Source organism: Epinephelus fuscoguttatus, linkage group LG14, assembly GCF_011397635.1.
Source record: "Epinephelus fuscoguttatus linkage group LG14, E.fuscoguttatus.final_Chr_v1".
Classification (NCBI taxonomy): Eukaryota; Metazoa; Chordata; class Actinopteri; order Perciformes; family Serranidae; genus Epinephelus; species Epinephelus fuscoguttatus.
Window position 1 is genome coordinate 21,870,398 of NC_064765.1, and position 22,123 is coordinate 21,892,520.

At 42.3% G+C, this 22,123-nt stretch overlaps 2 protein-coding genes across 2 annotated transcripts in view; one reads left to right on the plus strand and one right to left on the minus strand.

The window, feature by feature from the left end:
- Window positions 1-65: 65 nt before the first annotated feature.
- On the plus strand, window positions 66-7,806 carry tacc3 (transforming, acidic coiled-coil containing protein 3). Its single transcript, XM_049595582.1, has 17 exons — window positions 66-212; window positions 1,895-2,060; window positions 2,427-2,554; window positions 2,636-2,682; window positions 2,772-3,879; window positions 3,990-4,029; window positions 4,524-4,662; window positions 4,897-4,955; window positions 5,047-5,177; window positions 5,342-5,426; window positions 5,555-5,683; window positions 6,343-6,410; window positions 6,503-6,546; window positions 6,916-7,076; window positions 7,194-7,300; window positions 7,383-7,503; window positions 7,602-7,806. Exons 2-17 carry the CDS (start codon window positions 1,896-1,898, stop codon window positions 7,665-7,667), a joined length of 2,598 nt encoding a protein of 865 aa, XP_049451539.1. The 5' UTR covers window positions 66-212; window position 1,895; the 3' UTR covers window positions 7,668-7,806.
- Window positions 7,807-10,303: 2,497 nt separating this feature from the next.
- The window catches only part of LOC125900534 (fibroblast growth factor receptor-like 1), a 39,597-nt gene continuing 27,777 nt past the window's right edge, over window positions 10,304-22,123 (minus strand). Inside the window, exons 4-7 of the mRNA XM_049595583.1 lie at window positions 16,132-16,218; window positions 15,629-15,913; window positions 14,575-14,928; window positions 10,304-11,897 (exon numbers count right to left, since the gene is read on the minus strand). Of these exons, the coding sequence (XP_049451540.1) occupies window positions 11,455-11,897; window positions 14,575-14,928; window positions 15,629-15,913; window positions 16,132-16,218 (1,169 nt within the window). The 3' untranslated portion in view covers window positions 10,304-11,454. The remainder of the gene's footprint in view (window positions 11,898-14,574; window positions 14,929-15,628; window positions 15,914-16,131; window positions 16,219-22,123) is intronic.

Here is a 22,123-nt window from a genome sequence, read left to right on the forward strand (position 1 = left end):
GCGTGATTGGCTGCTGAACCAGGAAGCGCGTTTTCTTTGAATGTTTCCGGCGATTTCATTGGTACGTTTCAAGACTTTTAAATTCCAAACGGTTGTCACCCAGAGGAGGCGAGGGGTTTTCAAAATTGCACTAGTCATTTCAGGTCAGCCTGCTGTCGATTATTTGGACGAAAGACTTTATAACTCCGGCCTGTTGTATCGTGTTTTTTAAGGTAGGTGGCTAATGTAGGATCACAGTGTAGTAGCTTATGCTTTGTGCTATCTGTTCATAATTGTAACCCAAGTTTGTGTTTTCTTTCTTTTTACGTTAACTGTGGGTAAGTTGGGTCTAATGTTAGTTCTCAAGTAACGTTAACAGCTAGCTTTGCTAACACAGCTTTGTTGTCAATTTGCTGCGAACGCTAGTTATCCTAAAAGTAGCGTTAACGTTGGACTAACAGGTGTCGAAATTGGTGTTTTTTATGACAAATGTCTAGTTAACGTCGTTCATGTAGGTTACCGTTAGCTTATCCAACTGAGCAGTTATTTATTTCCAGTCTTGCTGAAAACTCTGACCAGTTAGCTGTCCACGTTGAAATATTTTGCCCTCTTAGTACATGCAGTATTGAACGTTAACGTTGTGTATAGCTAAGAATAACGGATGAATAAAACCGTTGGCGACTTTAGCCCCAAAGCAACACATCATCAAAACATGTGACTCATTGACGATGAGTGCGCACAAAGCTTGCATGCAAGTGTGAATGAATAGCTTGGGATTTAACCTGTTCCTGGCCCTCAGCAGCAGGCCACATCACCATGTAATCAAAATGTTATATAATATTTAGGGGCAATGTTTCACAGTTTGTTATAGGTCACACTTGTGTACTTGCTAATCAGATTCACTACATATTTATCAATCATTAAAATCCTCCATAGATCAAAAGAAGCAAATAAAAACAGTCATTATTAATATAGCCATCCAAATTCACTGGAAGTGTTTCACTGCCTTGAGAGCATGTCACCAATAATGCTTGTTCACAACAGATATTTTGGCATGTGATAGCATGAAAAGCATAGGTCATTAATAATATTACCAATGGCAGCATAACATTAAGTTTGTCCTCTTTCAGGGCCCTTGCATTGTGTATGCTTGCTCACTTGCCATTATTAATGTAACTAGTTACACCTGTGCTTACCTGGATTTAACATGTCAGGATTGACAGATCAGTCATTAACCTTTGCATTTTGTCTTGTATATGAAACCACTTTAACTTTAGCCAAAGATCCAGTTTTCTGGGCTTTATAGCCTGAACAACACTAGATTTTTCAAAGCAGATGCAGCAGTTATATATCGGATATATTTAGATGTTTTTAAACAGGTAAAGGTGTATTGGCATGTAGTAATTTTGAATTTTATATACTTAACTCGACTATTTACAGTTGAAAAATTAACCTTTTAACGCTCTCTGGTGGGCAAACTATGTAATGACAGCACTGTGTCAACCTCATACATTTTGGCTTTGCTGTATTCCTCTGGTTACCCATTGGCCAGCATGTACACTGATAACGATATACTGATATATCAACAATACACTGATATTGGCTTAGCACACTGTCTAACTTAAACATCATATTCCTTTCCCACCTTTTAGGAAGGAGTGTATTATATTAGTAGAAATTATAGGCATGTCCACACATAGTTTGACCAGCATAAGTAAATTAGTGGAGTCACATTTGCCTTGATTCTGCTGTTAACATTGTCATCTGTCTCTGTGCAGATCTTTTTAACACACATCAGTAAACCCTGCAACCAAAAGTCTTATCAACTGGGTGCAGCTTTCAGGTTGACGCCTCCCTTGTGTCGTCAGACTGTTCCAGCCCCATAACTTAACAGTTTGTCCCTCCACTTTGACAGGATGAGTTCGGTTGATGTGAACGATGAGAATCATGGCATCTGCCCTGGAGGAAAGCAGAACAGCATAATTAATGACATTTTTGCCCTGGATCAGCCAACTGGGAGACCCTCAATCCTGCGTCAGACAGAGAACCTGCCCAGCAAGACTGTGCCAAAGGGGATGAAGGTACAGAACAGCTTTTTTTTTTTTTCTTTTTAGATGTTGTGCCCTCCTTCTCATCTCGACTCTTTTCACACATCTTAATGACAGCAGGCTGAAAATTATAGACACTTTTAAGTGTCACCAACCTAAGCATTTTCCATAGCTATTAGATCTTGACATCTGCCTGTTTATTAGTTTTTTAGTTTTAAATATTTGATTCTTTAACCATAGGAAGTTTGACCTTGACGTTGCCAGATCAAATCACAAACACAGATTCATCTGTTTCCCAGGCAAATTAAGTTTGACCCTCCCCGATGAATTTGCAGCATAGCGCTTGACAATTTTAAGCAGATACTTATACCAATACTTACTCGAATTACTTCTGTCTAGGTTTGTTTTCAGACTCCAAGAAGAGACCCTGTGACTAAAAGAATTGTATCTCCCACCAAAACTGCCAAGATGACCAGTGTGGATGAGTGTACAAAAGCAATGGAGTCCTTAAATTTGGATAAAACTAAGTAAGTAACACTTCTCATACTGTAACATGCCTCCCATTAGATAATTGGTCCATTCAAGTAAAATCTGTTTTGTTTTTGTAGTACTTTACCACAAGACGTCACTGAGAAGCCTAATGAGCCCAAACAAGGTAATTCATCCAACATTACAAAGTTATTTTCCTTAAATTTCCCTGAATGCAAAAAAACCCTGATGATTATCTTCTTGAATTTTCCACAGATGTGTCATCCTATCCAGATGATGACATGCCAATTCAAAGCAAAGGAGGCTATCAGTTGGATTTTGACAACCTTGAAGCAATCGATCCATTTCAGGGGTCTAATAAGATGGTCCTCTCTCCTGCAAGGCCTGCTGTTGAATACCCTCCTACAGAGTCTGAACCCACAAAGCCAGAGAATATCTTGGAGAAGCCCACCAAAATAGAATCTGCACTAGACGAGACACTTCCATTCACCCCGTCTGTGGAAAACTCACTGGTTGACATGTCCGCCAACATCAGCTCAACAGAGAGCAGTGTGGTCACAGTGGTGAAGGGCCCAGAGGTCGAGGAACAAGATTCATGGACTGCCACCCCCAATGAAAAACAACCTGCTGATATGTCTCCAAATGGCGATCAAGACAAAGTGTCAGGCAGTTTTGTGGAAGATGCTCCACTGCCAGCAAAAGGTGCTTACAACTTGGATTTTGACAACCTCGATGCAATCAATCCTTTCCAAACAGGTGGCTCTAAAATTCAGAATTCCCCTGTCGTTGGGAAAAGGGTGCCAGACATTACACCACCTGTCGAGGAGACACAGGCAAAGGAAAATAAACCCACAAATGTTGTTGACATACCTGAGGTGCCTGTTCAGCCTGAGATGAAACCCGTAGCTGCAGTGGCTCCAATCTCAGCCAGTGCTGCTGAAACTTCAGCTGCTGAATCCAAGTCCCAGCCAGCTGATGCCCCAACCAAGGAGGGACCAGTCAAACTTGAGTTCAACTTCGATGATGGCAGTGAGGTCAAACAGAAACCGCCACCCAAGAAATTTGGCAAGAGGCCACCTGGTTCAAAACCTAAAGAGGGAAAGCCGCCATGTGACGTCAAACCACCAAAAGCAACTCCCGTGCAGCCTGATGCCAGTGATGTCACAGATGTTCCAGTTCCCAAAGGGTCTTACTCAATTGATTTTGACAAATTTGACGACCCAGACTTCAATCCTTTTGGCACAAAAGCAAGCTTGAACAACTCTCCAACGAGTAGCAAGAAATCCGGCCCAGTGCTCACGGAAACTTCGATTCCAGAGCAGCTGGACAAGCCTGTGGAAAAGGAAGTTGTGTCATCAGCGTGGTATGTTTACCTTTTTATCTGAGCGTATCAAGCATTTATTTGCATTCAACATTTCACTTGCCAGCAGCATTTCATTTCACATTACGTTTGTATTCTTCTGCCCTCTGTAGTGCTGAAGAGAGTGTCCCAGCTGCAGAACCCAAACCTGCAGTAAGTACTGCAGTGTGGTACAATCCTAATCCATTTTTTCATTTCAAGGAGCAGTATGTGAGATTGAGGGGGATTTAGTGGCATGTAGCAGTGAGGACTGCAGATTGCAAACCATGCGAAACTTTTCCTGGTTAGAATTCCTTCAGTGTTTATTGTTCAGAAGGTTTTGACCGGGTGCTGAATTATCCGCAGAGCTCTCTACCTCTCCAAAACAAACCGACCAGGTGATTAAAACCTGTGATAACACTGAAGAAAGTAGTTTCATGTTAGATGCAGTCTAACAGTGGATGCTGTTTGGCCTGTTGGGGACGGGATGCTAGCCCAGCACCTGCTAATGTGTGCTCACCTTGTGATTAAACTAAAGAAAACACGCTTATTATATTATGTTCCGTTTCTGCCAATATATCCCCCAAAATCCCACACCCTGGATTTTTAACTTTCCCTCAGTTGCATCTTTTTCACACAAAATGTTTTTTGCTATTGTGGAATGACAGAATGCTGAAGACAAAGCTGCCACTGACAGTGATAAGGGATTACAGCCTGAATCTGTACAACCCGTGGAGAGTCTCCCTGAGCAGAAGTCACAGACGGCCATGCCAGAATTCAATGATGAGTTTGTTCCTGGAACTATCTGTAAGTAAATGTGTTTTGTTGAGTTTCCACAAGGATCTCTGAATGTTTCTGTCCCCTTAACCTGGAGTTTAAAAAAAAAAAAAAAAAAAAAAAACCGTTAAATGTGATTGCAAAAAAGTTGAATCACTTTCCTATTAAAGAAACGCTTCATTTTATACAGCAGAAGTGTATTTTCTGTGAGGCAACATGAACTAGAAAGGTCATTCTGACATTATTCTGTTTCCTTTATTCTAGTCATGGCCAATGACTTTGATGGACAAATCGATTACCTTGAGCAGTTTGGCTCCAGCAGTGTAAGTATGTCATGTATGTTAAACAGTGACATTCCTCTGATTGTCAGTGCATGACCTAAATGTATGTAAATGTTGAATTTTTTGACAACAGTTCAAGGAGTCTGCATTGAGGAAACAATCCTTGTACCTCAAATTTGACCCCCTCCTGAGAGAGAGCCCCAAGAAGCCTGCAGGCCCGGCTGCTCAGGCCCCTGCCCCTCGCCCCACTGCCTTTGTGTCACGGTATGACGTACCTCTGTTTCCACTCGCGCTGATTGCTGCTGTCACTGGACGTTAGAGCCGAATTTGTTTCGCTTTTCGGACATCCTGTTCAACATAATGAGGTTTGTCTGAAATGTAACCACCCCGACCACTTCACAAGTGAGTTTCTTTTCTCCCCAACTCAGGCTTGAAAGTCCACAGATGGCAGCAAAGGCTGCAAATGGACCACAAAAGGATGACTTCAAACTGTTTGATGATGCCACAGCATCAGTAAGTCACTCTGGAAATGCCTCCGTTAACTGTGCCTGCAAACTTTTATTAAGACTAAGTGGAAGTTTTGGAAATGACATTCAGTGAGCCTCCTAACTTGATTTATTTACACTGGAACTGTCATCTAGGCTTCTCCAATCCTCGCGGACCTTGTCCCTCCTTTCCCCCAGCCAGTAAACACAGAAGATGCCATCATTGAAGTGCTGAAGTACAGTCAGAAAGACATGGACGCAGCCATCGCCAGGGTCCAGGCAGAAGTACGTCTTGCTCAATGTTTTCTGACTTGACAAATAACAGCAGTTGAAGTTTTCCATTTGAAGTCACTTTGTTTGAGTCCATGTGAATACAAAACAGCCACACCAGACCTTGTTGATAGCGTGGGTTTTGTGGTTTTCCAAACAATCCCTGGAGCAGTAATCTGGGTTCAACCACAGCAGTGACGGTGCATTCTGGATTAAACACAAGCATCTAATATCAAAGAAATGTGTTTAACAGGCAAATGTCAAAGATTGTTCAGTTTATAGGGTTGTCAGTGTCAGCTGGATTGGTTATTTAGAACTTTCTTGCCTCATTTACTGAGATCAATGCTCCTTTTACAAGTGGGGAAATCATTTTGAAACACGAGGACCACTTTAGACACAGTATTCAGGTCAGTAGCAATTGTGAGCATTAGAAATGTCACTGATAGTTTTTAACTCCTCAAAGTCCATTTTTAAAGCTAATTTGTGATGAATCAAGCTCCTAAATATATTTAGTTTTTATAAATGGTCGTTGAGTACACATATGACATTGTAAAGCAAATTCACAGTTTTACATGAAATGAAAATAAAAAGTCGCCCCGATTTAAAACCCTTTTTAGGTTGGAAAATGTCCTTACAATAAACTAAAAGCTTAAATTGGGTATTTTCTCAAACAGGGAAAGGAAACAGAGGAGCAATGGAGTGCAAAGTATAAAAAGTTACTTGACGATGGTCAAGAAATGAGGTAAGCTGTTCTTGGTTTGTTTTCCTTTTGTCATCTAATGCAGTTTTATCAATGTTTCAAGATATTTGACAACCCTTCTTTTGCCCCCACAGGAAAATTATTGCAGAATTTGAGCTCATGATTGCAAAAATGATGGGTAAGTTCATACAAATTGTGACTCTCGCTTGGCATTGCATTTCCCTATATTGCGCTATTATCTTGCGATTTTGGTAGCTTTCTCTTGGATGCATATTGCTTACTGTCTGACACTTTTTCCCAACCCTAGCAGTGCACTATGCCATGTTCAGAAGGTCTCGAACATAGCTAAATAAGAAGAAAATATGGGCAGAGGGCAGTCTCTGAAGATAAATAAACTGCCAAACACTTCTAGTGGGTCCTTAGTGATGATTCTGAGGGATTAATTCTGTACGAGTCTACAGTTTTTCAGGAAAATCCTGCATTGTAAACATGTTCAAGGATTTTCGATGGCGTACTTACAAAAGCTTTTTAATTTTCTTGTATTTAGCTGATCAAGAGAAGGAGAGGGAGGTGGCCCAGACAAAGCTCACTGAGGCTCTGCTAGAGAAGGAGCAAGTGTCCAGTGACCTCAACACCATGGAGAGATCTTTCTCCGACCTTTTCAAGAGACTGGAGAAGTACAAGGATGTGGTTGAGGGCTACAAAAAGGTTAGAAATCATGATCACTTGTCCTGTTATAAACCATGAATACGTGACATATTTTTAGGTTTAACAAAAGCCGTGGCAGCTTGATTGATAAATTGTTTTCTGTGCTCTTTCCCCCAGAATGAAGAGACTCTGAAAGCTTGTGCTCAGGACTATCTGGTGAGGATCAAAAAGGAGGAGCAGCGTTACCAGACCCTGAAAGCCCACGCTGAGGAGAAAATTGCCCAGTAAGAAACCTGACTCCTCTGTGTTAATTGTGTAAATTGCAAGAGGTATAGTGTCTGACTGGCATGTGTTGTTCATCTGCAGTGCAAATGCAGAGATTGCAGATGTGCGGTCCAAGAACAAATCTGAGGTATCTGCGCTTCAAGCCCAGTTGAAGCGGGAGCAGCTGAAGGTACAGTCACTGGAGAAGAGCCTGGATCAGAAGGTCAGTGAAGATGTAAAGTAGATGATGTGTGTGTATACAGAGGTCTTGGAAGCAAGATATACATGTTTTCTTAATTTCCCTTTGTTTTTTTTACACAGGAAAAGGAGGTTGAAGAGCTCACCAAGCTTTGTGATGAACTGATCACCAATGTGCAGAAGGGTTGAGCTCTTTTGTAAATACTGTATATTTTTCTTCTGTTTCTTCTTTGTTGGCGTCCTGATCATTTTCTTGTGCAGTTTGTTGTTCGTCTTTGTTAATGTTCTTCTGGTACTGTAAAAAAAAGTTAATAAAGATGATTTACAAGTTTCAGTGACTCTCAGTGTTGTCTTTTTAATTTTTTGGCATGATTACAAACCACTAGGGGGCAGCAATTGCCTTTAATGGTTTGTATCCTGTCATCTGGGTTTTGGATTACAGTCCTTACTTATGGATATTGAAGTAAATGGCTATTTGAAAGCTACAAAAAAAGTTTTGTTCTATGTAGACTTTCTACTTTAAACACACAAAGCTATTCAATGTAGTTGCCCCTCATCTGTCTGGAGCCAAAGCTCATCCCCGTCCTGTAATGCTTACAACAAAACAAGAGCCCACCTGATACAATGCTCCCCTTCTTTCCTGAGCAATCACAGGGTCCTGTCACATCACTCCCAGAGGCAGGACAATGCACTTCCTAAATGGTGAAAGGAAATCCTACCTAGATTGGAGTTGAATGAGGTGGTAGTGCGGACCGGTGGAGGGGGGATAGAGAGGGTTGAGTCACTTAAATGGGAAAAGATGCTGGTCACTCGGTGTAGTCTTGCAGGGGCCATCACTCATCTAAAAAGGACTGTGTGAGAGACTGCTCTTGTGTCTGTATGGTATCTATTCAGTCATTCATCCCAGCAACTTCTGTCCCTCTGCTGGCTGCCCTCTGTGTCACCCGCAGCAGACACTTCAGCTCGCTCAAAGGAAGAAAGCTGACCTGTCTGTACCCAGCCCGCATGTTTTAGGACAGGTAACCGCCACAGAACGCCTTGGTTAAAGGAGCACTTCACCCACAAAATGATCATATGTATATCAATTACTCTGTTAGACTGAATTCAGGAGGAAAAGGTTTTCTCGCATGCCTGCGGTGACTGAAGAATCCAAAAATGGAGAAAATTCTTGCTGAATTGGGATAAGGGGGGTCCCTCGTTTAACAGCAGCAAAACTATATTACATGGGTGTGTTTTAATTCTGCACCATGAAATGCACATGCAGAGTCCAAACTGAAGGGAGCTCAGAGAAGAGCCACTGCTCTTTCATATTGAAAGGGGCCAGTTGAGGCAGTTCGGGCATCTGGTCAGGATGCCCCCTTAGGCGCCTCCTGACGGAGGCTTTCCAGGCACCTGCAACCGGTAGTAGACCTGGAACACACTGGAGGGATTATATGGACTGTTTCAAACATAACTATATAAACATGTTAAATGGGTCCGAGTGTATTTCCTGTTGGGATGTTGGTTAATGCAGGTGCTGACAGGAAGTAAGCAGGGGCCAAAGCAGTTGCCGTAACAACACAATAGCAATGAAGTGGTCTCTATTTCATCTGGCCTCGGAGCAAGTTTGCACTTTCTAAGGTATGGCCCACCCTACTCTCCCTCTGGTTGGCTATTACCTGTTGTCTTCTTTGGTTGGATTGGTTAGGTTCAGGCAAGAGAAGTGAGAATGGTTAGGTTTAGGGTAAGAATGTCAGTGTAAGTCAATCAGAGGCAGAGTGGGCAGGTGGTTCTCTCACTATCCCAGGAATCACCAGACACCAGAAGACTTGATATGACCTGCCAGATGTTTTTAGTAAAAAAAAAAAAAAATCTTTAATTTATTTTTTCATAATCAGCATGGCAGGCAAAGTGACACATTGAGCATTAAGTCCGTTTGGCGCAAGTCAGGTGAGAAACAAATGGAGAGGCAGAGACAGTGGCAAACTGCCAAAAGGCATTTCAATTGAGGGAACTTGGGATCCTAGCAACATTTTGCATCTTAACAATACAAAACAATACAACAGGTGTTTGCTTTTGGCCCATGGCCCACTAGTAAGCTTCAGTTTTGGCCCTCCAAGGGAAAAAGTTTGGGCACCTCTGTCCTAGGTGGTAAACTTTGGGGACATCTGGGACACTTGGCTCAGCCTGCTGCCCGCCTGCAGCTTGGTCCTGGATAAGCGGATGAAAATGGATGGATGGATAGTTTTAGCGAAAATGCATGTGTTTGGGAAGTACTGAGGATATGACTGGATAAATAAGACTGAGTATCCTGCATGAGTTTTGAGAGTTTGCAAGCAGATGTTTTGGTATGTTTTTGCTGTTGTTAAACGCAGGCCCTTTTTACTTAGGTTTATCAAAAATTTTCTCTGTTCACTGTGGAGGCATGTGAGACAAAGTTTCCTTTACAAATTCTAGTTAAAGGTCTAGTGTGTAGGATTGAATGTCATCTAGTGGTAAATTTTGCAGACTGCAATCAACTGAAACTTCTTCCGTGTGTCAAGCGTGTGGGAGAAATGCAATAGCCAACATGAAAACGAGAAAAAATATGGAAAAGGACCTGCTCCGTATATAGATAACAATGGCTCACTCTAAGGAAACAAAAACATTCTTATTTTTGGGTGATTATACACTAATGAAAACACAGTTATTAATAATATATGCCATTTCTGCCAATATATCCCCCTAAATCCTACACACTGGTAATTATGTGTGTGAAGAATTCCTTTAACAAGAGCGGACAGCAACCTTTAAAGAACATAAATGTGTTGAACAAATACATTAATCTTCCTGAGGAATGTGACAAATTCATTTCAGGTCATTTAATCAAACTACCAAACCATCAAACTTTAGATGGTTCAGTTTTTGAGCTTTGAACAGAGTATAACATCATACAAGACTGTCAAATATAACCAATTACATACAGAAATACCTAAATATTGGCATGAACTAAATGTGATTAAACTGGGCGACAAAGTACTCAAAATGTACTATACACAACAACAACAGTATATTTTAATAACATTACATAGATATGTAAAACGCCTTACTCTGAAAAATAAACTTTTGATACATTTTTTTAGCAAAATAAATTAAATATTCATGACTCATTTTGATTATAAATGACTACAGCTTCATACACTGTGGTTGGTTACGGTGGCATCCTCTGCTGGTTTATTTCAACATGCTACTAACTGATGATGGGAACCTACAGAAAATAGTTGAAATAATAATGAAGACCAATTCAGTTAACATGGAAACACGATTCGTCCATCCCTTGCAGTCTCAGGCAAGGTTTGCATGCCATAAAAAGGCTGTAAAAACGTCTACTCTATCACTTTTTTTTTTTTTTTTTACCAGAGAGCAACAGTGAGGGATGGAGAAAGGTAATATAAAGGATAGTGGTCAGCATTCCAAACATAATGCATCTTTAACAAACAAAAGGACTACCTGAGTAGGGCACAAAAACCAGCCCCTTTTGTAAATCTTGAGTACAATTTTCATCTTCATTACCAGGCAGAACGGACAGAGCCTCTGCGTTCCAACAGCTGAATACGTGAAAGGGAGAACCTAACCTCCATTTTCAGCTACATCTCAAGTAGGAAAATGCAAAAATCAGCTGGTGAGGAAGACCTTTCAGCTGGCCTGAATAGCTGCGATTCAACTCACACGCAAAAAAAATGTCCTTGTCCTTTTTGTCTTAAGTGCATAACAAGGATTACTGGATTTTAGTGGTGTGAGAATCTGACAGGTAAAAAAATAAGCACCAAATATGGAAGTTTGGATGTGATCACTGGCCACCACTTTTTTCCCATATGCACACTCTCCCAACCATCTCCATTTATAAGAAGAGTCTATAATGCCAGGTGAATGTTGATCAGGAGCTGCTGTTCAGTCCACAACTCTTTGTCCCTCTGAGATACTGGAGCAGTTAGTGGGGGATATTTGGCACTAGAGGCTAACACTGAAAATGAATGTGTTGATGCTGATGTACTTTCCCGTCCACATGGGAGTGAGTGTGCGTGTGAATGTCAGTGTAGATTTTGGGGTAGATTTTAGGGGGGATTGTTGGTCCTCCCTGGGAGAGGAGGAGCTGCTGCTGTGCGAGGTACTCCTCATAGTTCATGGAGCTCATGCAGTCTTTCTCTGGGCTGGAGGAGCTGGAGGACGGAGCCACGCAACCCCTGTCTCGCTCTCGATACGGCAGCCTGTGGGAGCTCTGCAGTACCTGTGCAGCCGCAGCTGGAGCGCTGGGAGGGGGACAGTGCTTTCTGCTCTGGCAGAACCACAGCAGCACTGTGCCAAAGATGAACACTATTCCAGCAGGGATGCCAATGATGACAGGCCAGGGGAGGGAGCTGGAGGCTGGTGAGAACATGGGCGTGATGGGAGGCTTTGTGTCTGCAAGAGAAGAGGGGCCAGAATAAAATCAAAACAGGTTTCAAACTCTTGAATGTTGCCAAGAATTTGTTTACAGCTCAGGTGAAGTGCCTAAGGCCTGAAACAAATGATCGTTTTCACTATCAATTAATCTGTTGATTATTTTCTTTCGGTTCAGCGTTCAGCCATTAAAATGTCTGAACAACATTCCAAAACCCAAAGATGTTTAAATCCTTTCATCTTTGGACGGAGACGGGTTTTCGATTTCATTCTCATCATATACGACCATCTGTTATCACCACCTGTTCCATACTTTGGTCATGTGACGACTGAGGAACACTGGGTTTTTCTCATTTGTCTGTTTTGTGCCCCCTTGACTCCTCTCTCCTCCTGCCTGCGACCCAAAGATCAATCTCAGCATGCCGTCTCGAAGGATGTCTCAATTCCTACGAAGGCATCTTGAGGAAAGAGGCGTGAGGATGCACAGGCACCCATGACGTATAAAAGAGACGTGACACACAGCCGACTACGCAGCTATGCCACACGTCATATTTAATTGACTTTGCTTTAAAATGATGAAGCACAAATCTCTCATTCTGATAAATGCCTGTTTCCCCAACTCCTCTCTCCTTGTGTCTCTTCCTTGCCTCCTCTGCTCACATCTCAGGTGGGGGGGGGGGGGACAAAGGTATCAGGAGAAGAGGCAGGAAAGGAACAGAGTGTGTACAAACTGGGAAATGCCACTGAAAGCTCTGCAATGAGCGAGTAAGTGACCTTTGAGTACATTTTTTGGCCAAGTTAAATTAGTTTGATTTAGATTTTATTTTTCTTTAAGAAAAAAACAGCATTTGTTTCCATCAGTCTACACTCAATAACCCAGGTCTACAGAGAGTTCTTTGGCCTGACATGCAGTGTGAATTGTGGGACCTTATATACACAGGTGTGCACCTTTCTAAACGACGTCCAATCAATTAAATCTGCCACAGTTGGACTCCAATCAGTTCTACACACATCTCAAGGATGATTTAAGCAAACAGGATGCACCTGACCACAACTTAGAGTGCCAGAGGAGCAAAGGATATGAATACTTGTGTCAATGAGAGAATTTAGATTTAGATTTTTTTTTTTTTAAATTTGCAAAAGTATTGTAAGTTTTCACTTCATCAGGATGGGTTATTGAGTGTAGACTGATGGGCAAAAATGGCAATTTTCTCCATTTTAAATTAAATCAACAACATAAAGTGTTCAAAAAGTGAATATTTTCTAAAGCCACTGGGTCTCATTCATGAAACGTGAGCAGAACAACTGAGTAAACTGTTTGCAGAAGGAAATTATTTCAGCATTCATCAATATGTCAGTAGCTCCAATCCTTTGTAGGTACTAACAAAATCAGCACCTGCTTCTGACTGCTCGTGGTGCTTGTGTAAGTAAGGACTACACATAAATATTACTTGTCATTATTAGAAATTACAGTTTAATTCATGATGTTATATTAATACATTTGGCTAAATTAGTTGACACGTGCACCCCGTGCTCCTCTTCTCCTCCTCTGCCCTTTTTTACGCACTGTAGCCCCAAACTGCATGTCATTTTTGTTTAATTTAATTATCACAGACATGACCTGGGAGACGTCAACATTATTTCACATTGAGTTTTGGTTTTAAAAGACTTGTGGATGTAGGAAAGCAATTCAGTGTCTGTCTCCGCTCACACCAGGCAGTTGGCAAACTGAAATCTGCCAGAGAGGTGGAGGGAGACAGTGTGGTTTCACACCAGACTATTTGTTGTTAAACTTAGTGGCGGGTTATTGCCTACATTAGACTGTCTGTATTAAGATGTTTTAATAGTGGTTTGATTTCACAACAGAGACAAAGAATGCTGAGGCTTCGGGCAAACACTACCGTTACCTGGCTGTCCATGACGGCAGGTGCAGAAGACGTGACCTCTGCAGGGCACTTTGATTTGCATGTGGCTGACACAGGGGAAGCAAGCAGTGCGCTCATCTGTAGCAGAGAGCCGTGATTGGTAAGAACCTCCTGTGTTCTCGTGGTTTTTTTTTTGTATAAACTTATGCAGATTTTTTGCGTCAAGTTTTATATCAAACCATTTTTCGTTGGAGTTAACGGCACCCGTTACCTCCTTTGAGCTCTATGATTTACCTGTCCCTGTCACATCACTACTAACAGAAGAAAATAAAATTTAGATAACTTCAATCTCAGTGTTGGAAAAGTTTGTTTTTCTCTCTCTTTCTTTGTTTTGCTCCATGTTCACAGGCCGACAGGATGTACCTCAACCTCCATATATGGTGCTCACTGGCTATTCATGGGCGGGGATGTATGCTAATTGCTGACTAGCAGGAGCGCGCTGTCAGTTTATGATTGATTGGCATTCATGAACATACACACGTACCCACAATCAAATCCAAGTTTCTTGCAGGGTTCATGAATCTGGTGTAGGTTTTTATGTGCAGATCTGCTCACAGATTTACTAACATATCATGAATGAGACCCACTGTATGTAGTCACGCTCTTATTTCACTTTGACAGATTCCTCTGATGTTGCTGTGTTATGTGCACCAATGCAAATTCCTAAAAATAAACAACCACATAAAATATACAAACTGATATCAAAGATCATTTGTTGCACTGCAGTATGTTTGTCAGTGCTACACTACAAACAGACATTCCCCAGTCCTCACCTGGCAGCACAGTGAGGAAGGCGCTGCGGAAGCTGTAGCCCATGGTGTTGGCGCCTAAGCAGATGTACATGCCAGCGTCCTCCTCCTTGGCACGGGTAATGAGCAGCTTGTTGAGGTAGGAGCCGTCGGGTCGTGACCACACCTCCCCCGTGGGCAGCACCACGAATCGGTGGTCTCCCACCTCGATGGTGGAGTTGTAGCGGCTTTCCTCGTTAGACTCCACACGTTTGAGCCACTGAATGACCGGCTTAACGTCACTCCTCACTTTGCACTGGAACGACGTGGTGCCTCCGTAGTCCACCGTTGTGTTGACCGGGTGAGTGCCAGTCAAAATAGGCTTGGAGTTTGTCCTCTCTGCACAGACACACAGTGAGAAACTGTCAGGACACACACACAGACCTTCTTTTGACATGACAGCCCTTCTGCGGATAGAAGAGGTCTTAGTTGTCCATACCGTTATTAGCCTCCGGCTTAGAACTTATAATTGACAGAGAGGTACGAATACCACATGTAACACAAGAAGTATGTGTGATTAGTTTCCTCTCTTTCTTTGCTCCTGGTTGTACAGCACACATTTCTCATGGGAAGGGGGGGGGGTCTGGCAGACAGCTGGGCTTTAATCAGCTCCAGATTGGTTGGAGGGTCTTTGAGTTGAACAGTCTCCCTCTCCCCCCTGTGCAAACACCAGGGCACAAGCCCTCAGTCTCAGGCCTGCTTCCTCAATGTGCTTCTCATATACATGATTACACAAGCACATTCATCCATGCAGCAAGGATATGAATACGACCTGCTGATCGCAATCAGACGTCAGGAGTAGGTAGATCAGAAAGAAGATTTTTTTTAAAGGTTACAGTTCTTCCTCAGGCAAAATCAGACCCACAATTACAAACATTACACTATTTTAATTTCCCGGAGCAATGTATAAAAGATGACAAAAATGATCCACACAAACCGCAGCAATCATTTCAATTAATCACCTCATGTTTTAGCATTAATATTTCCAGGTGAATATGTTTGGTATGTGTACAGCTCAGCCTCTCTGTGGGATACTCACGTATGACCTCAACTTTATACGTGGCGTTGATTTCCCCAGCCCGATTAGAGACCCTGCAGGTGTATCTGCCGCTGTGCTCCGGCGTAAGGTTCTTCAGACTTAGAGTCCACTTTTTCTGACGTCCCTCACCGACCTCCTGCTCCGTCAGTGGTCTGTCGTCCTTTAGCCATACAATGTCCGGTCGAGGATTTCCACTGGCTGTGCATTTGAGCCGCACTGAGCTGCCAACAGGGCGAGCTATCACCCGTTTTCTCATCTTAGCAGGCTGGGTGAAGCGGGGACGTACTTTATGGGACAGAAGAAAAAAACATTTAGTTACTTCACATGTGTCAGCAGACACGTGTCTTAAGCTGATGGAGGAAAAATACATCCAAATATCTGAAAGCACAGCAGCATGGTTTGCAAAATGTTTCAATGTGATTTGCAGTAAATAGGATGAACCACTGGTATGGTCTGGTTAGTTAACCACAGCACCATTAATTGTATTCCAACAGAGCTCTTACCAAGTTTTTCTGACAAGCCATCAGTGCCCAGCTCAGACTCTGCTCCATCAGCCGCCGCGGGTCCAGCTTTATCAGACCCTGAGTCATCTGTTCACACAGCAGGACAACAGTTAGTCAACAGATGAGCGCTTAACGAAAAAGCCAGGTGTTCTTTTGCGGTTAAGATAAAGGAAATCTTACAGCACATAATTGTGTGTATGTATTACGCATGATACTAATCAGTCATAAATCATCAACCACATGCTTTTTACATCACTGTAAATGCATTTTTCTGTTTGTATGGCAATATTACGGGAATACTTTACCTCACAAATGATCATTTGTGTATCAGTTACTCACCCTGTGTTACATTCAACTCAGTTTTCAATCCAAGTTTTTTTCCAGCATGCCTCCGGGGAGCGAAACATCCAAAAACAGAGAATTCTTGATGAATGGAAGTAAAGGGGGTTGTGATTAACAACAGTAAAACTGTATCAAAACATCCATCCACAATGAACTCTCACACAACTCGTGCAGTATTCAAGTAATCCAAGTCTCATTTATCCAGTCACATGCTCAGTGCTGCCTAAAAATATGCATTTTTGCTAAAACCTTACTATTAAAAACAATCCACATAAACAGCCTCACGCATAGACGAGTAGAGTGCCTTCACTGTTTACACAGAAGTGTTTAAAATACAAAGGTTTTAGCGAAAATGCATGTGTTTGGGAAGTCTTGAATGGTAAGCTTAGTACAAATGGATAAATGAGACTTGGATTATACTGTCTGAGTTGTGTGAGAGTTTGTAAATGGATGTTTTGATATCATTTTGCTGTTTTTGGATTCTTTGTTCACCGTGGAGTCATGTGTGAAAAAACTGTTTTCTTCTCAAATTAACACGGGGTGAGTAATTGACACACAAACAATCATCAATATTCCTATAAGACAGTGTACACTATGGTACTGTACGTATAAACCCTGCATTCCTTTTCCATCAGAATCCCGTTCTTAATTTTTCACAGTGTCACCGTCACAGCTCTAATGGCAGCGACCCAACACCAGACAGGCCCAGCAAAGTGTTCTTGGCTCTATTTGAGTAGATTTAGCATTTATAGATAGGCTCCTCTGAGCGGGGTACATGCTCAGGTCAAACTCTGTAGCATTTGGAAGTAATATGATCAGTTTTCATAAGCCCAGTTCCAGGAGACAGCTGTGGAGTTTATGTCATTGGCTGACATCATGCAGCCGAGCTAAGACAGGGCTTAGAGAAAATATAATGAGTGAAACCTAATCGACGGTTTGTGATGCGTATCGACTTTTCGAGTTAAGCATTGATGAATTAACAGAGCAGATCAGATTCCTCGCCAGTATCTGCCACGCGGTGCGGGAAGAGACATTAAGCAGATGATTATTGAAGAAGTGCTGCTGTTAAGTGATTTAATATGGTGCTGCTGAGCTGTTACTTCACATTAGATATTGTGGTCTGTGTCTTCTTAGCATGGTACAAACTTACCAATCATAAGTCAAGGGAAATATAGACACAATATTACAGGTAAACTATGTTTAAATAAAAAAACAAAATGGAAAAACTACCAGCCAGTCCTGTACCTTTTGCACCTTTTTCTGATTTCAATTCAGCCTCAAGTTGGATTTTTAAGATGCAGTTTGGCACACTTGATTCCCTCTCAGGGTTTGATTGGGTCAGGTAAAGAGGCCAGATGTGACTTCTAACCCCCTCGTTCTGCCTCCCCCCGAGTCCCCCCGAAACCCTCACAGCTCTCTAGGGTTCTCTGGGTACAAACCCTCCTTTGTTTGTCCCCTGCAGCACCAAGCCCAGCCATGATGTCATGGCTATTTGAAGGGGTTTAACTGGCCAACTATAATAACCCATTCCTTTAAAAAACAGCCTCCACTGGAAGAAATATTTCTCTGTTGCTCACTTGGGCTCTCCACATTCCTCCCGGTTCCTGAACCTCCCAATCCAAACAGAACACGGTCCCACACTGCCGGGGTTTTCTTTTTGACTTTTTTTTTCCTGAATCTATTTCCTCTCTACTTTTAGGCGATTCTGGGGAACAATGGTGCCCTTTATATGTCTGTGCTGTTAAAGCTATCCCTTGCCACTATTGTCTTTACACAACATTGGCTCACTAGACGGCAGACGGGGCGAGGTAGACATCTCATGGCTGCCATATGATTGTTATTTTTGGAAGATTGAAAAATTAAATAATCAATAAATGAGGAGCAACTGAGAGGCCTCTAAATACATGAGAGGGCCACTTGTGTGTACTGGAGAGTCGGTAAAAGCTGCAAGTTATTATGGAATCAGTGATCAAACAAAAATCCTTACAGTTTATGTACTGCATGAAATCAAAGGTTCTTTATGCAAACGGAAATTCAATCACAAAAGTCATGATTCAAGTGCATGCTTACGCAAGTGAAAGGTATCAAATTGTTTAAATGCAATCAGCCTCCTTCCACACAACTTAAATCCATTCATGGTCTCGCTGCAGTGTTTAGGGTCTGACGCCATCCCCTCCCACTTCATTCACAAATCCAGCCACAGGAAACAGGTCACTACACACTCTCCCTGCTGGCCTCCTGTGCCAGCTGAATCACAGGAAAAGGCCTGATGATTTGAGGTCACAATGAGCTCCAGATGTTATTAGGGACATTGTAATGTCCAGGGAAAGTTATGCGCAGTGGCCTTGCATCACACTCTGGAAATCTCCAAACAGCTACCACATGTGATCAGTCACACACGGGGCAGTTTATCCAACAGTTGACCTGACAACGTCTCCAGAGAGGAGCGGAATGAAAAATGTGCTGCGAGAGCCAAAATCTCCATGTAGAAACATCGAGCCCCGCCAGCCCTGCATTAGCCCTGTAATATATTATCTGTGCAGACATAAACATTAAAATACAATCCTGTAAATGTTAATATGACAATCCCATGTTAATGCGAATATGAAGCCTGCTGCAGACTGAGCAGCTGAGGACGGAGGGGTTGCTGCATGCATCGCTTTGTCCTGGTGGGGGCTCTGGGAAGTGATGGGCCCAGTTGTCAAGAGACCACCCCAAACAGGGCCCAAACAGCCAGCTGGAGGGATTGAGGAGGCGCCATGTTGCACTGACTGACCAGATTCTTGGGATAGCTCAGGGGAGGACAGGCTGTCCGCTGGCAGATGGGAGGAGGGATATCTCTACAGCCGAAGTGGAACCCCCCTTCTCCTTACATCACCCTGCAAAACCCCTCACTCTTTCACTTCCAATCACACTCCATGTCTTTGCTGTCTCTTTATCTTACCGTCTTTCTTCTGCTTGGCTTCTCAGCTGGTTCCCAGGCGATGTTTAAAAAGTTACGCTCTCCACGTTGGGCCTGAACTTGAACCGCTGCCAGGATTTTCGCCGACCCTTCTCCTCTGACCAGCACTATAACCGACTGCAGTTGCCTCTCTCACTTTTTCACTGTGATCCACTAAAAATAATAAACTGATATGATGGATACTGTATGCGGAGCTATGCTGGGAGTTACACCTCATTTACAGTATTTCAAATAAATAATCTCTCTTTGATCTTTTGGAGCAACATAATAGGCCTCCCAGCAGGTCACTACAGTTAACTGCAGGCAACTAAATGCGAATGGCTAACAATTAGGTGATTCAACGTTAATGGAAAGTGTTGCTCATGATAACTGCAGACTATTTGGCTGTATTAAGCTGACTTCAATCCTGGAAGTATTTTGACAATGAGGCCCCCTAATCTTTGTGGCAAAAGGCACCCAGAATGCAATGCAGCTCTGATGGAACAATTATCTGTAAAAACAAACGCTGTGGTGGTGGCCTGCCAGTGCCTAATGGGATGATGGACAAGAGAGCAGAAAGAGGGGAGGGGGGTTGTTCTTGTGTCTAGAGTCGGTTTGTCACGCACTCACCAGCACCAGAGGACAACTAGGAAATGGAACAAACCAAATCAGGATTAAGAGTCCGGCCAGAAAGTCTCTAGGTAACTCCATAAAGGGCAAAAACATTGATAAAAATCTCACGGAAATATGCTTCCAAGAAAGACTTATGATTAAACTTCCAGTGGTATTTCTTCCACACGTAATCACCGAGTGGGAGCAGCGCATGCTGTCAGGTTGAACTGATCTCCCGGCAATCCTTGCCAGCTTCATCACATCAGTCTCAAACTGTCTCTACTGAAGTCTTCATTCTCACTCAGTCACACCGCAGCAGAAGCCAAACCAGACAAATTATCTGTCACATTAACACACCGCAGGGAAAATTGTTATCTATCACCGAGATTAATTGGCTGATTGTGTGTGTCTCCCGTATGTGTGTGTGAGCGTAGGTGGCTTTAATTTATCAAAATCATTATCGGATATCTTCCAGCTTTAAATCAATATTACATCCAAAAGCAAATTCCATGTGCATGTACAGTATTATTATTTTAAACTAGAATTACCGCCTTGTGGTTGTATGCCTCCGCGCATTAGTCAAGTTGCACTTAGAGTTTAAATCCATGTCTGTGAAAACATGGACACTTCACACATATCTTCAGCCCGGCAGTACAAAATATCTATGCAGTCCAGACAGTTTCAAGGTGGACATCCAAGATTAGTGTAACCAATTCAGTATCTGAGCAAATGTAACCTCTTCCTGAGTTATGACGTTGAAAAATGACCAGAAAAGTGTTTTTGCAAAACATTATAATGTCATAATTAGAGTATAAATTCTTGAGTTTTGGCCCAAAACATGTTTGTGAGGTCACAGTGACCTTTGACCACCAAAATCTAATCAGTTCATCCCTGAGTCCAAGTGAACAGTTCCCTCAAGACATTCTTGAGATATGTTCAGAAGAATGCGACGAATGGACAGCCCGACAACATAATGCCTCAGGCCACAGCTATCGCCGGCGCGGAGGCATAAAAATAAGCTGTCTCATATGTTTGCATAGCTCAGTGGTCGGGGAAACTTTTGCAGACCCTTTTTCCCTTATTTGTATTTGCTTGTGTTGATGCAAGCTCTTCTCAGCTTACAAAGACCTCTCACAATGTCACAGAGGAAGACTTGTTTTTATTCCTCCGGTTTATAAATTACAATCATTAGACAGAGAGTTTTGGCACTTTTCTCTGAACCATTTTTTTCAGAATCTTTCCAGCTGACACTTTCTTAGGTATTATTCAGTCTCTATTAAAGTTGAGTCAAAGGCAAATAACCTATTTGGATGCAGCATTTTTTTCATTTTCAGCTACAGGTCAACAGAAGTACAGCAGAAATAAGGTCTTCATTTCTGAGCAGGCCAAACTGTTGCTTATTCAATGGGACTCCCTAAAAACTTGGTATCTCACCTGGATGGGCGTGGTTTTGTAGGACATAGCAGCAGGGCTTTATTTTGCATGACATAGCAAATCCATTATCATTTTAGTTTGATGAAAATTAGGAGTTGGAACAAGTGGCAAAGTATGGGCTACTTTTACTTCTAAAGCTTAGAATATTAGGCAGATTAGACGAAATATAAGATCAATTTATTTCAATTTGAAAATTTAGCAGCAGTCACATAAAAGTCATTTGAAAATCTGCAGGGAAGTCTAGTGGCAGTTGCAGCCGTGCAAGCAGTTTAAGAAGCAAAAATCGACAGTAAGTGTTTCTTTGTAAATCAATGATAAAAACAAAAATCCCTTTTTGTTATAACTAGCAGTGAGGTCTCCTGTGGGTTTAATTTTGCAATTAAGGCAAGGGTAAGGTTAATAAATGAGGTTGGTTAGCTGCACTAAATAGTGGGAGAAGACTGCAGGAATGAGAGGCAAACCATTTAAAAAAATCAAGATTTCTTCCTAAATTAAGTGCTGGTTGGTAGATCAGATACATGTTGAATTTTACTCTGGCTCATGTTCACGCCACAACTCCACCAGTTCCTCCTCCTTTTCCATAGTGCAAGAGAGCCAAGACTTGTTTACACTCTTGAGCAACCTAAAGTCCCATTCATTTTTACTGGCAGCCTGGTTTACTGC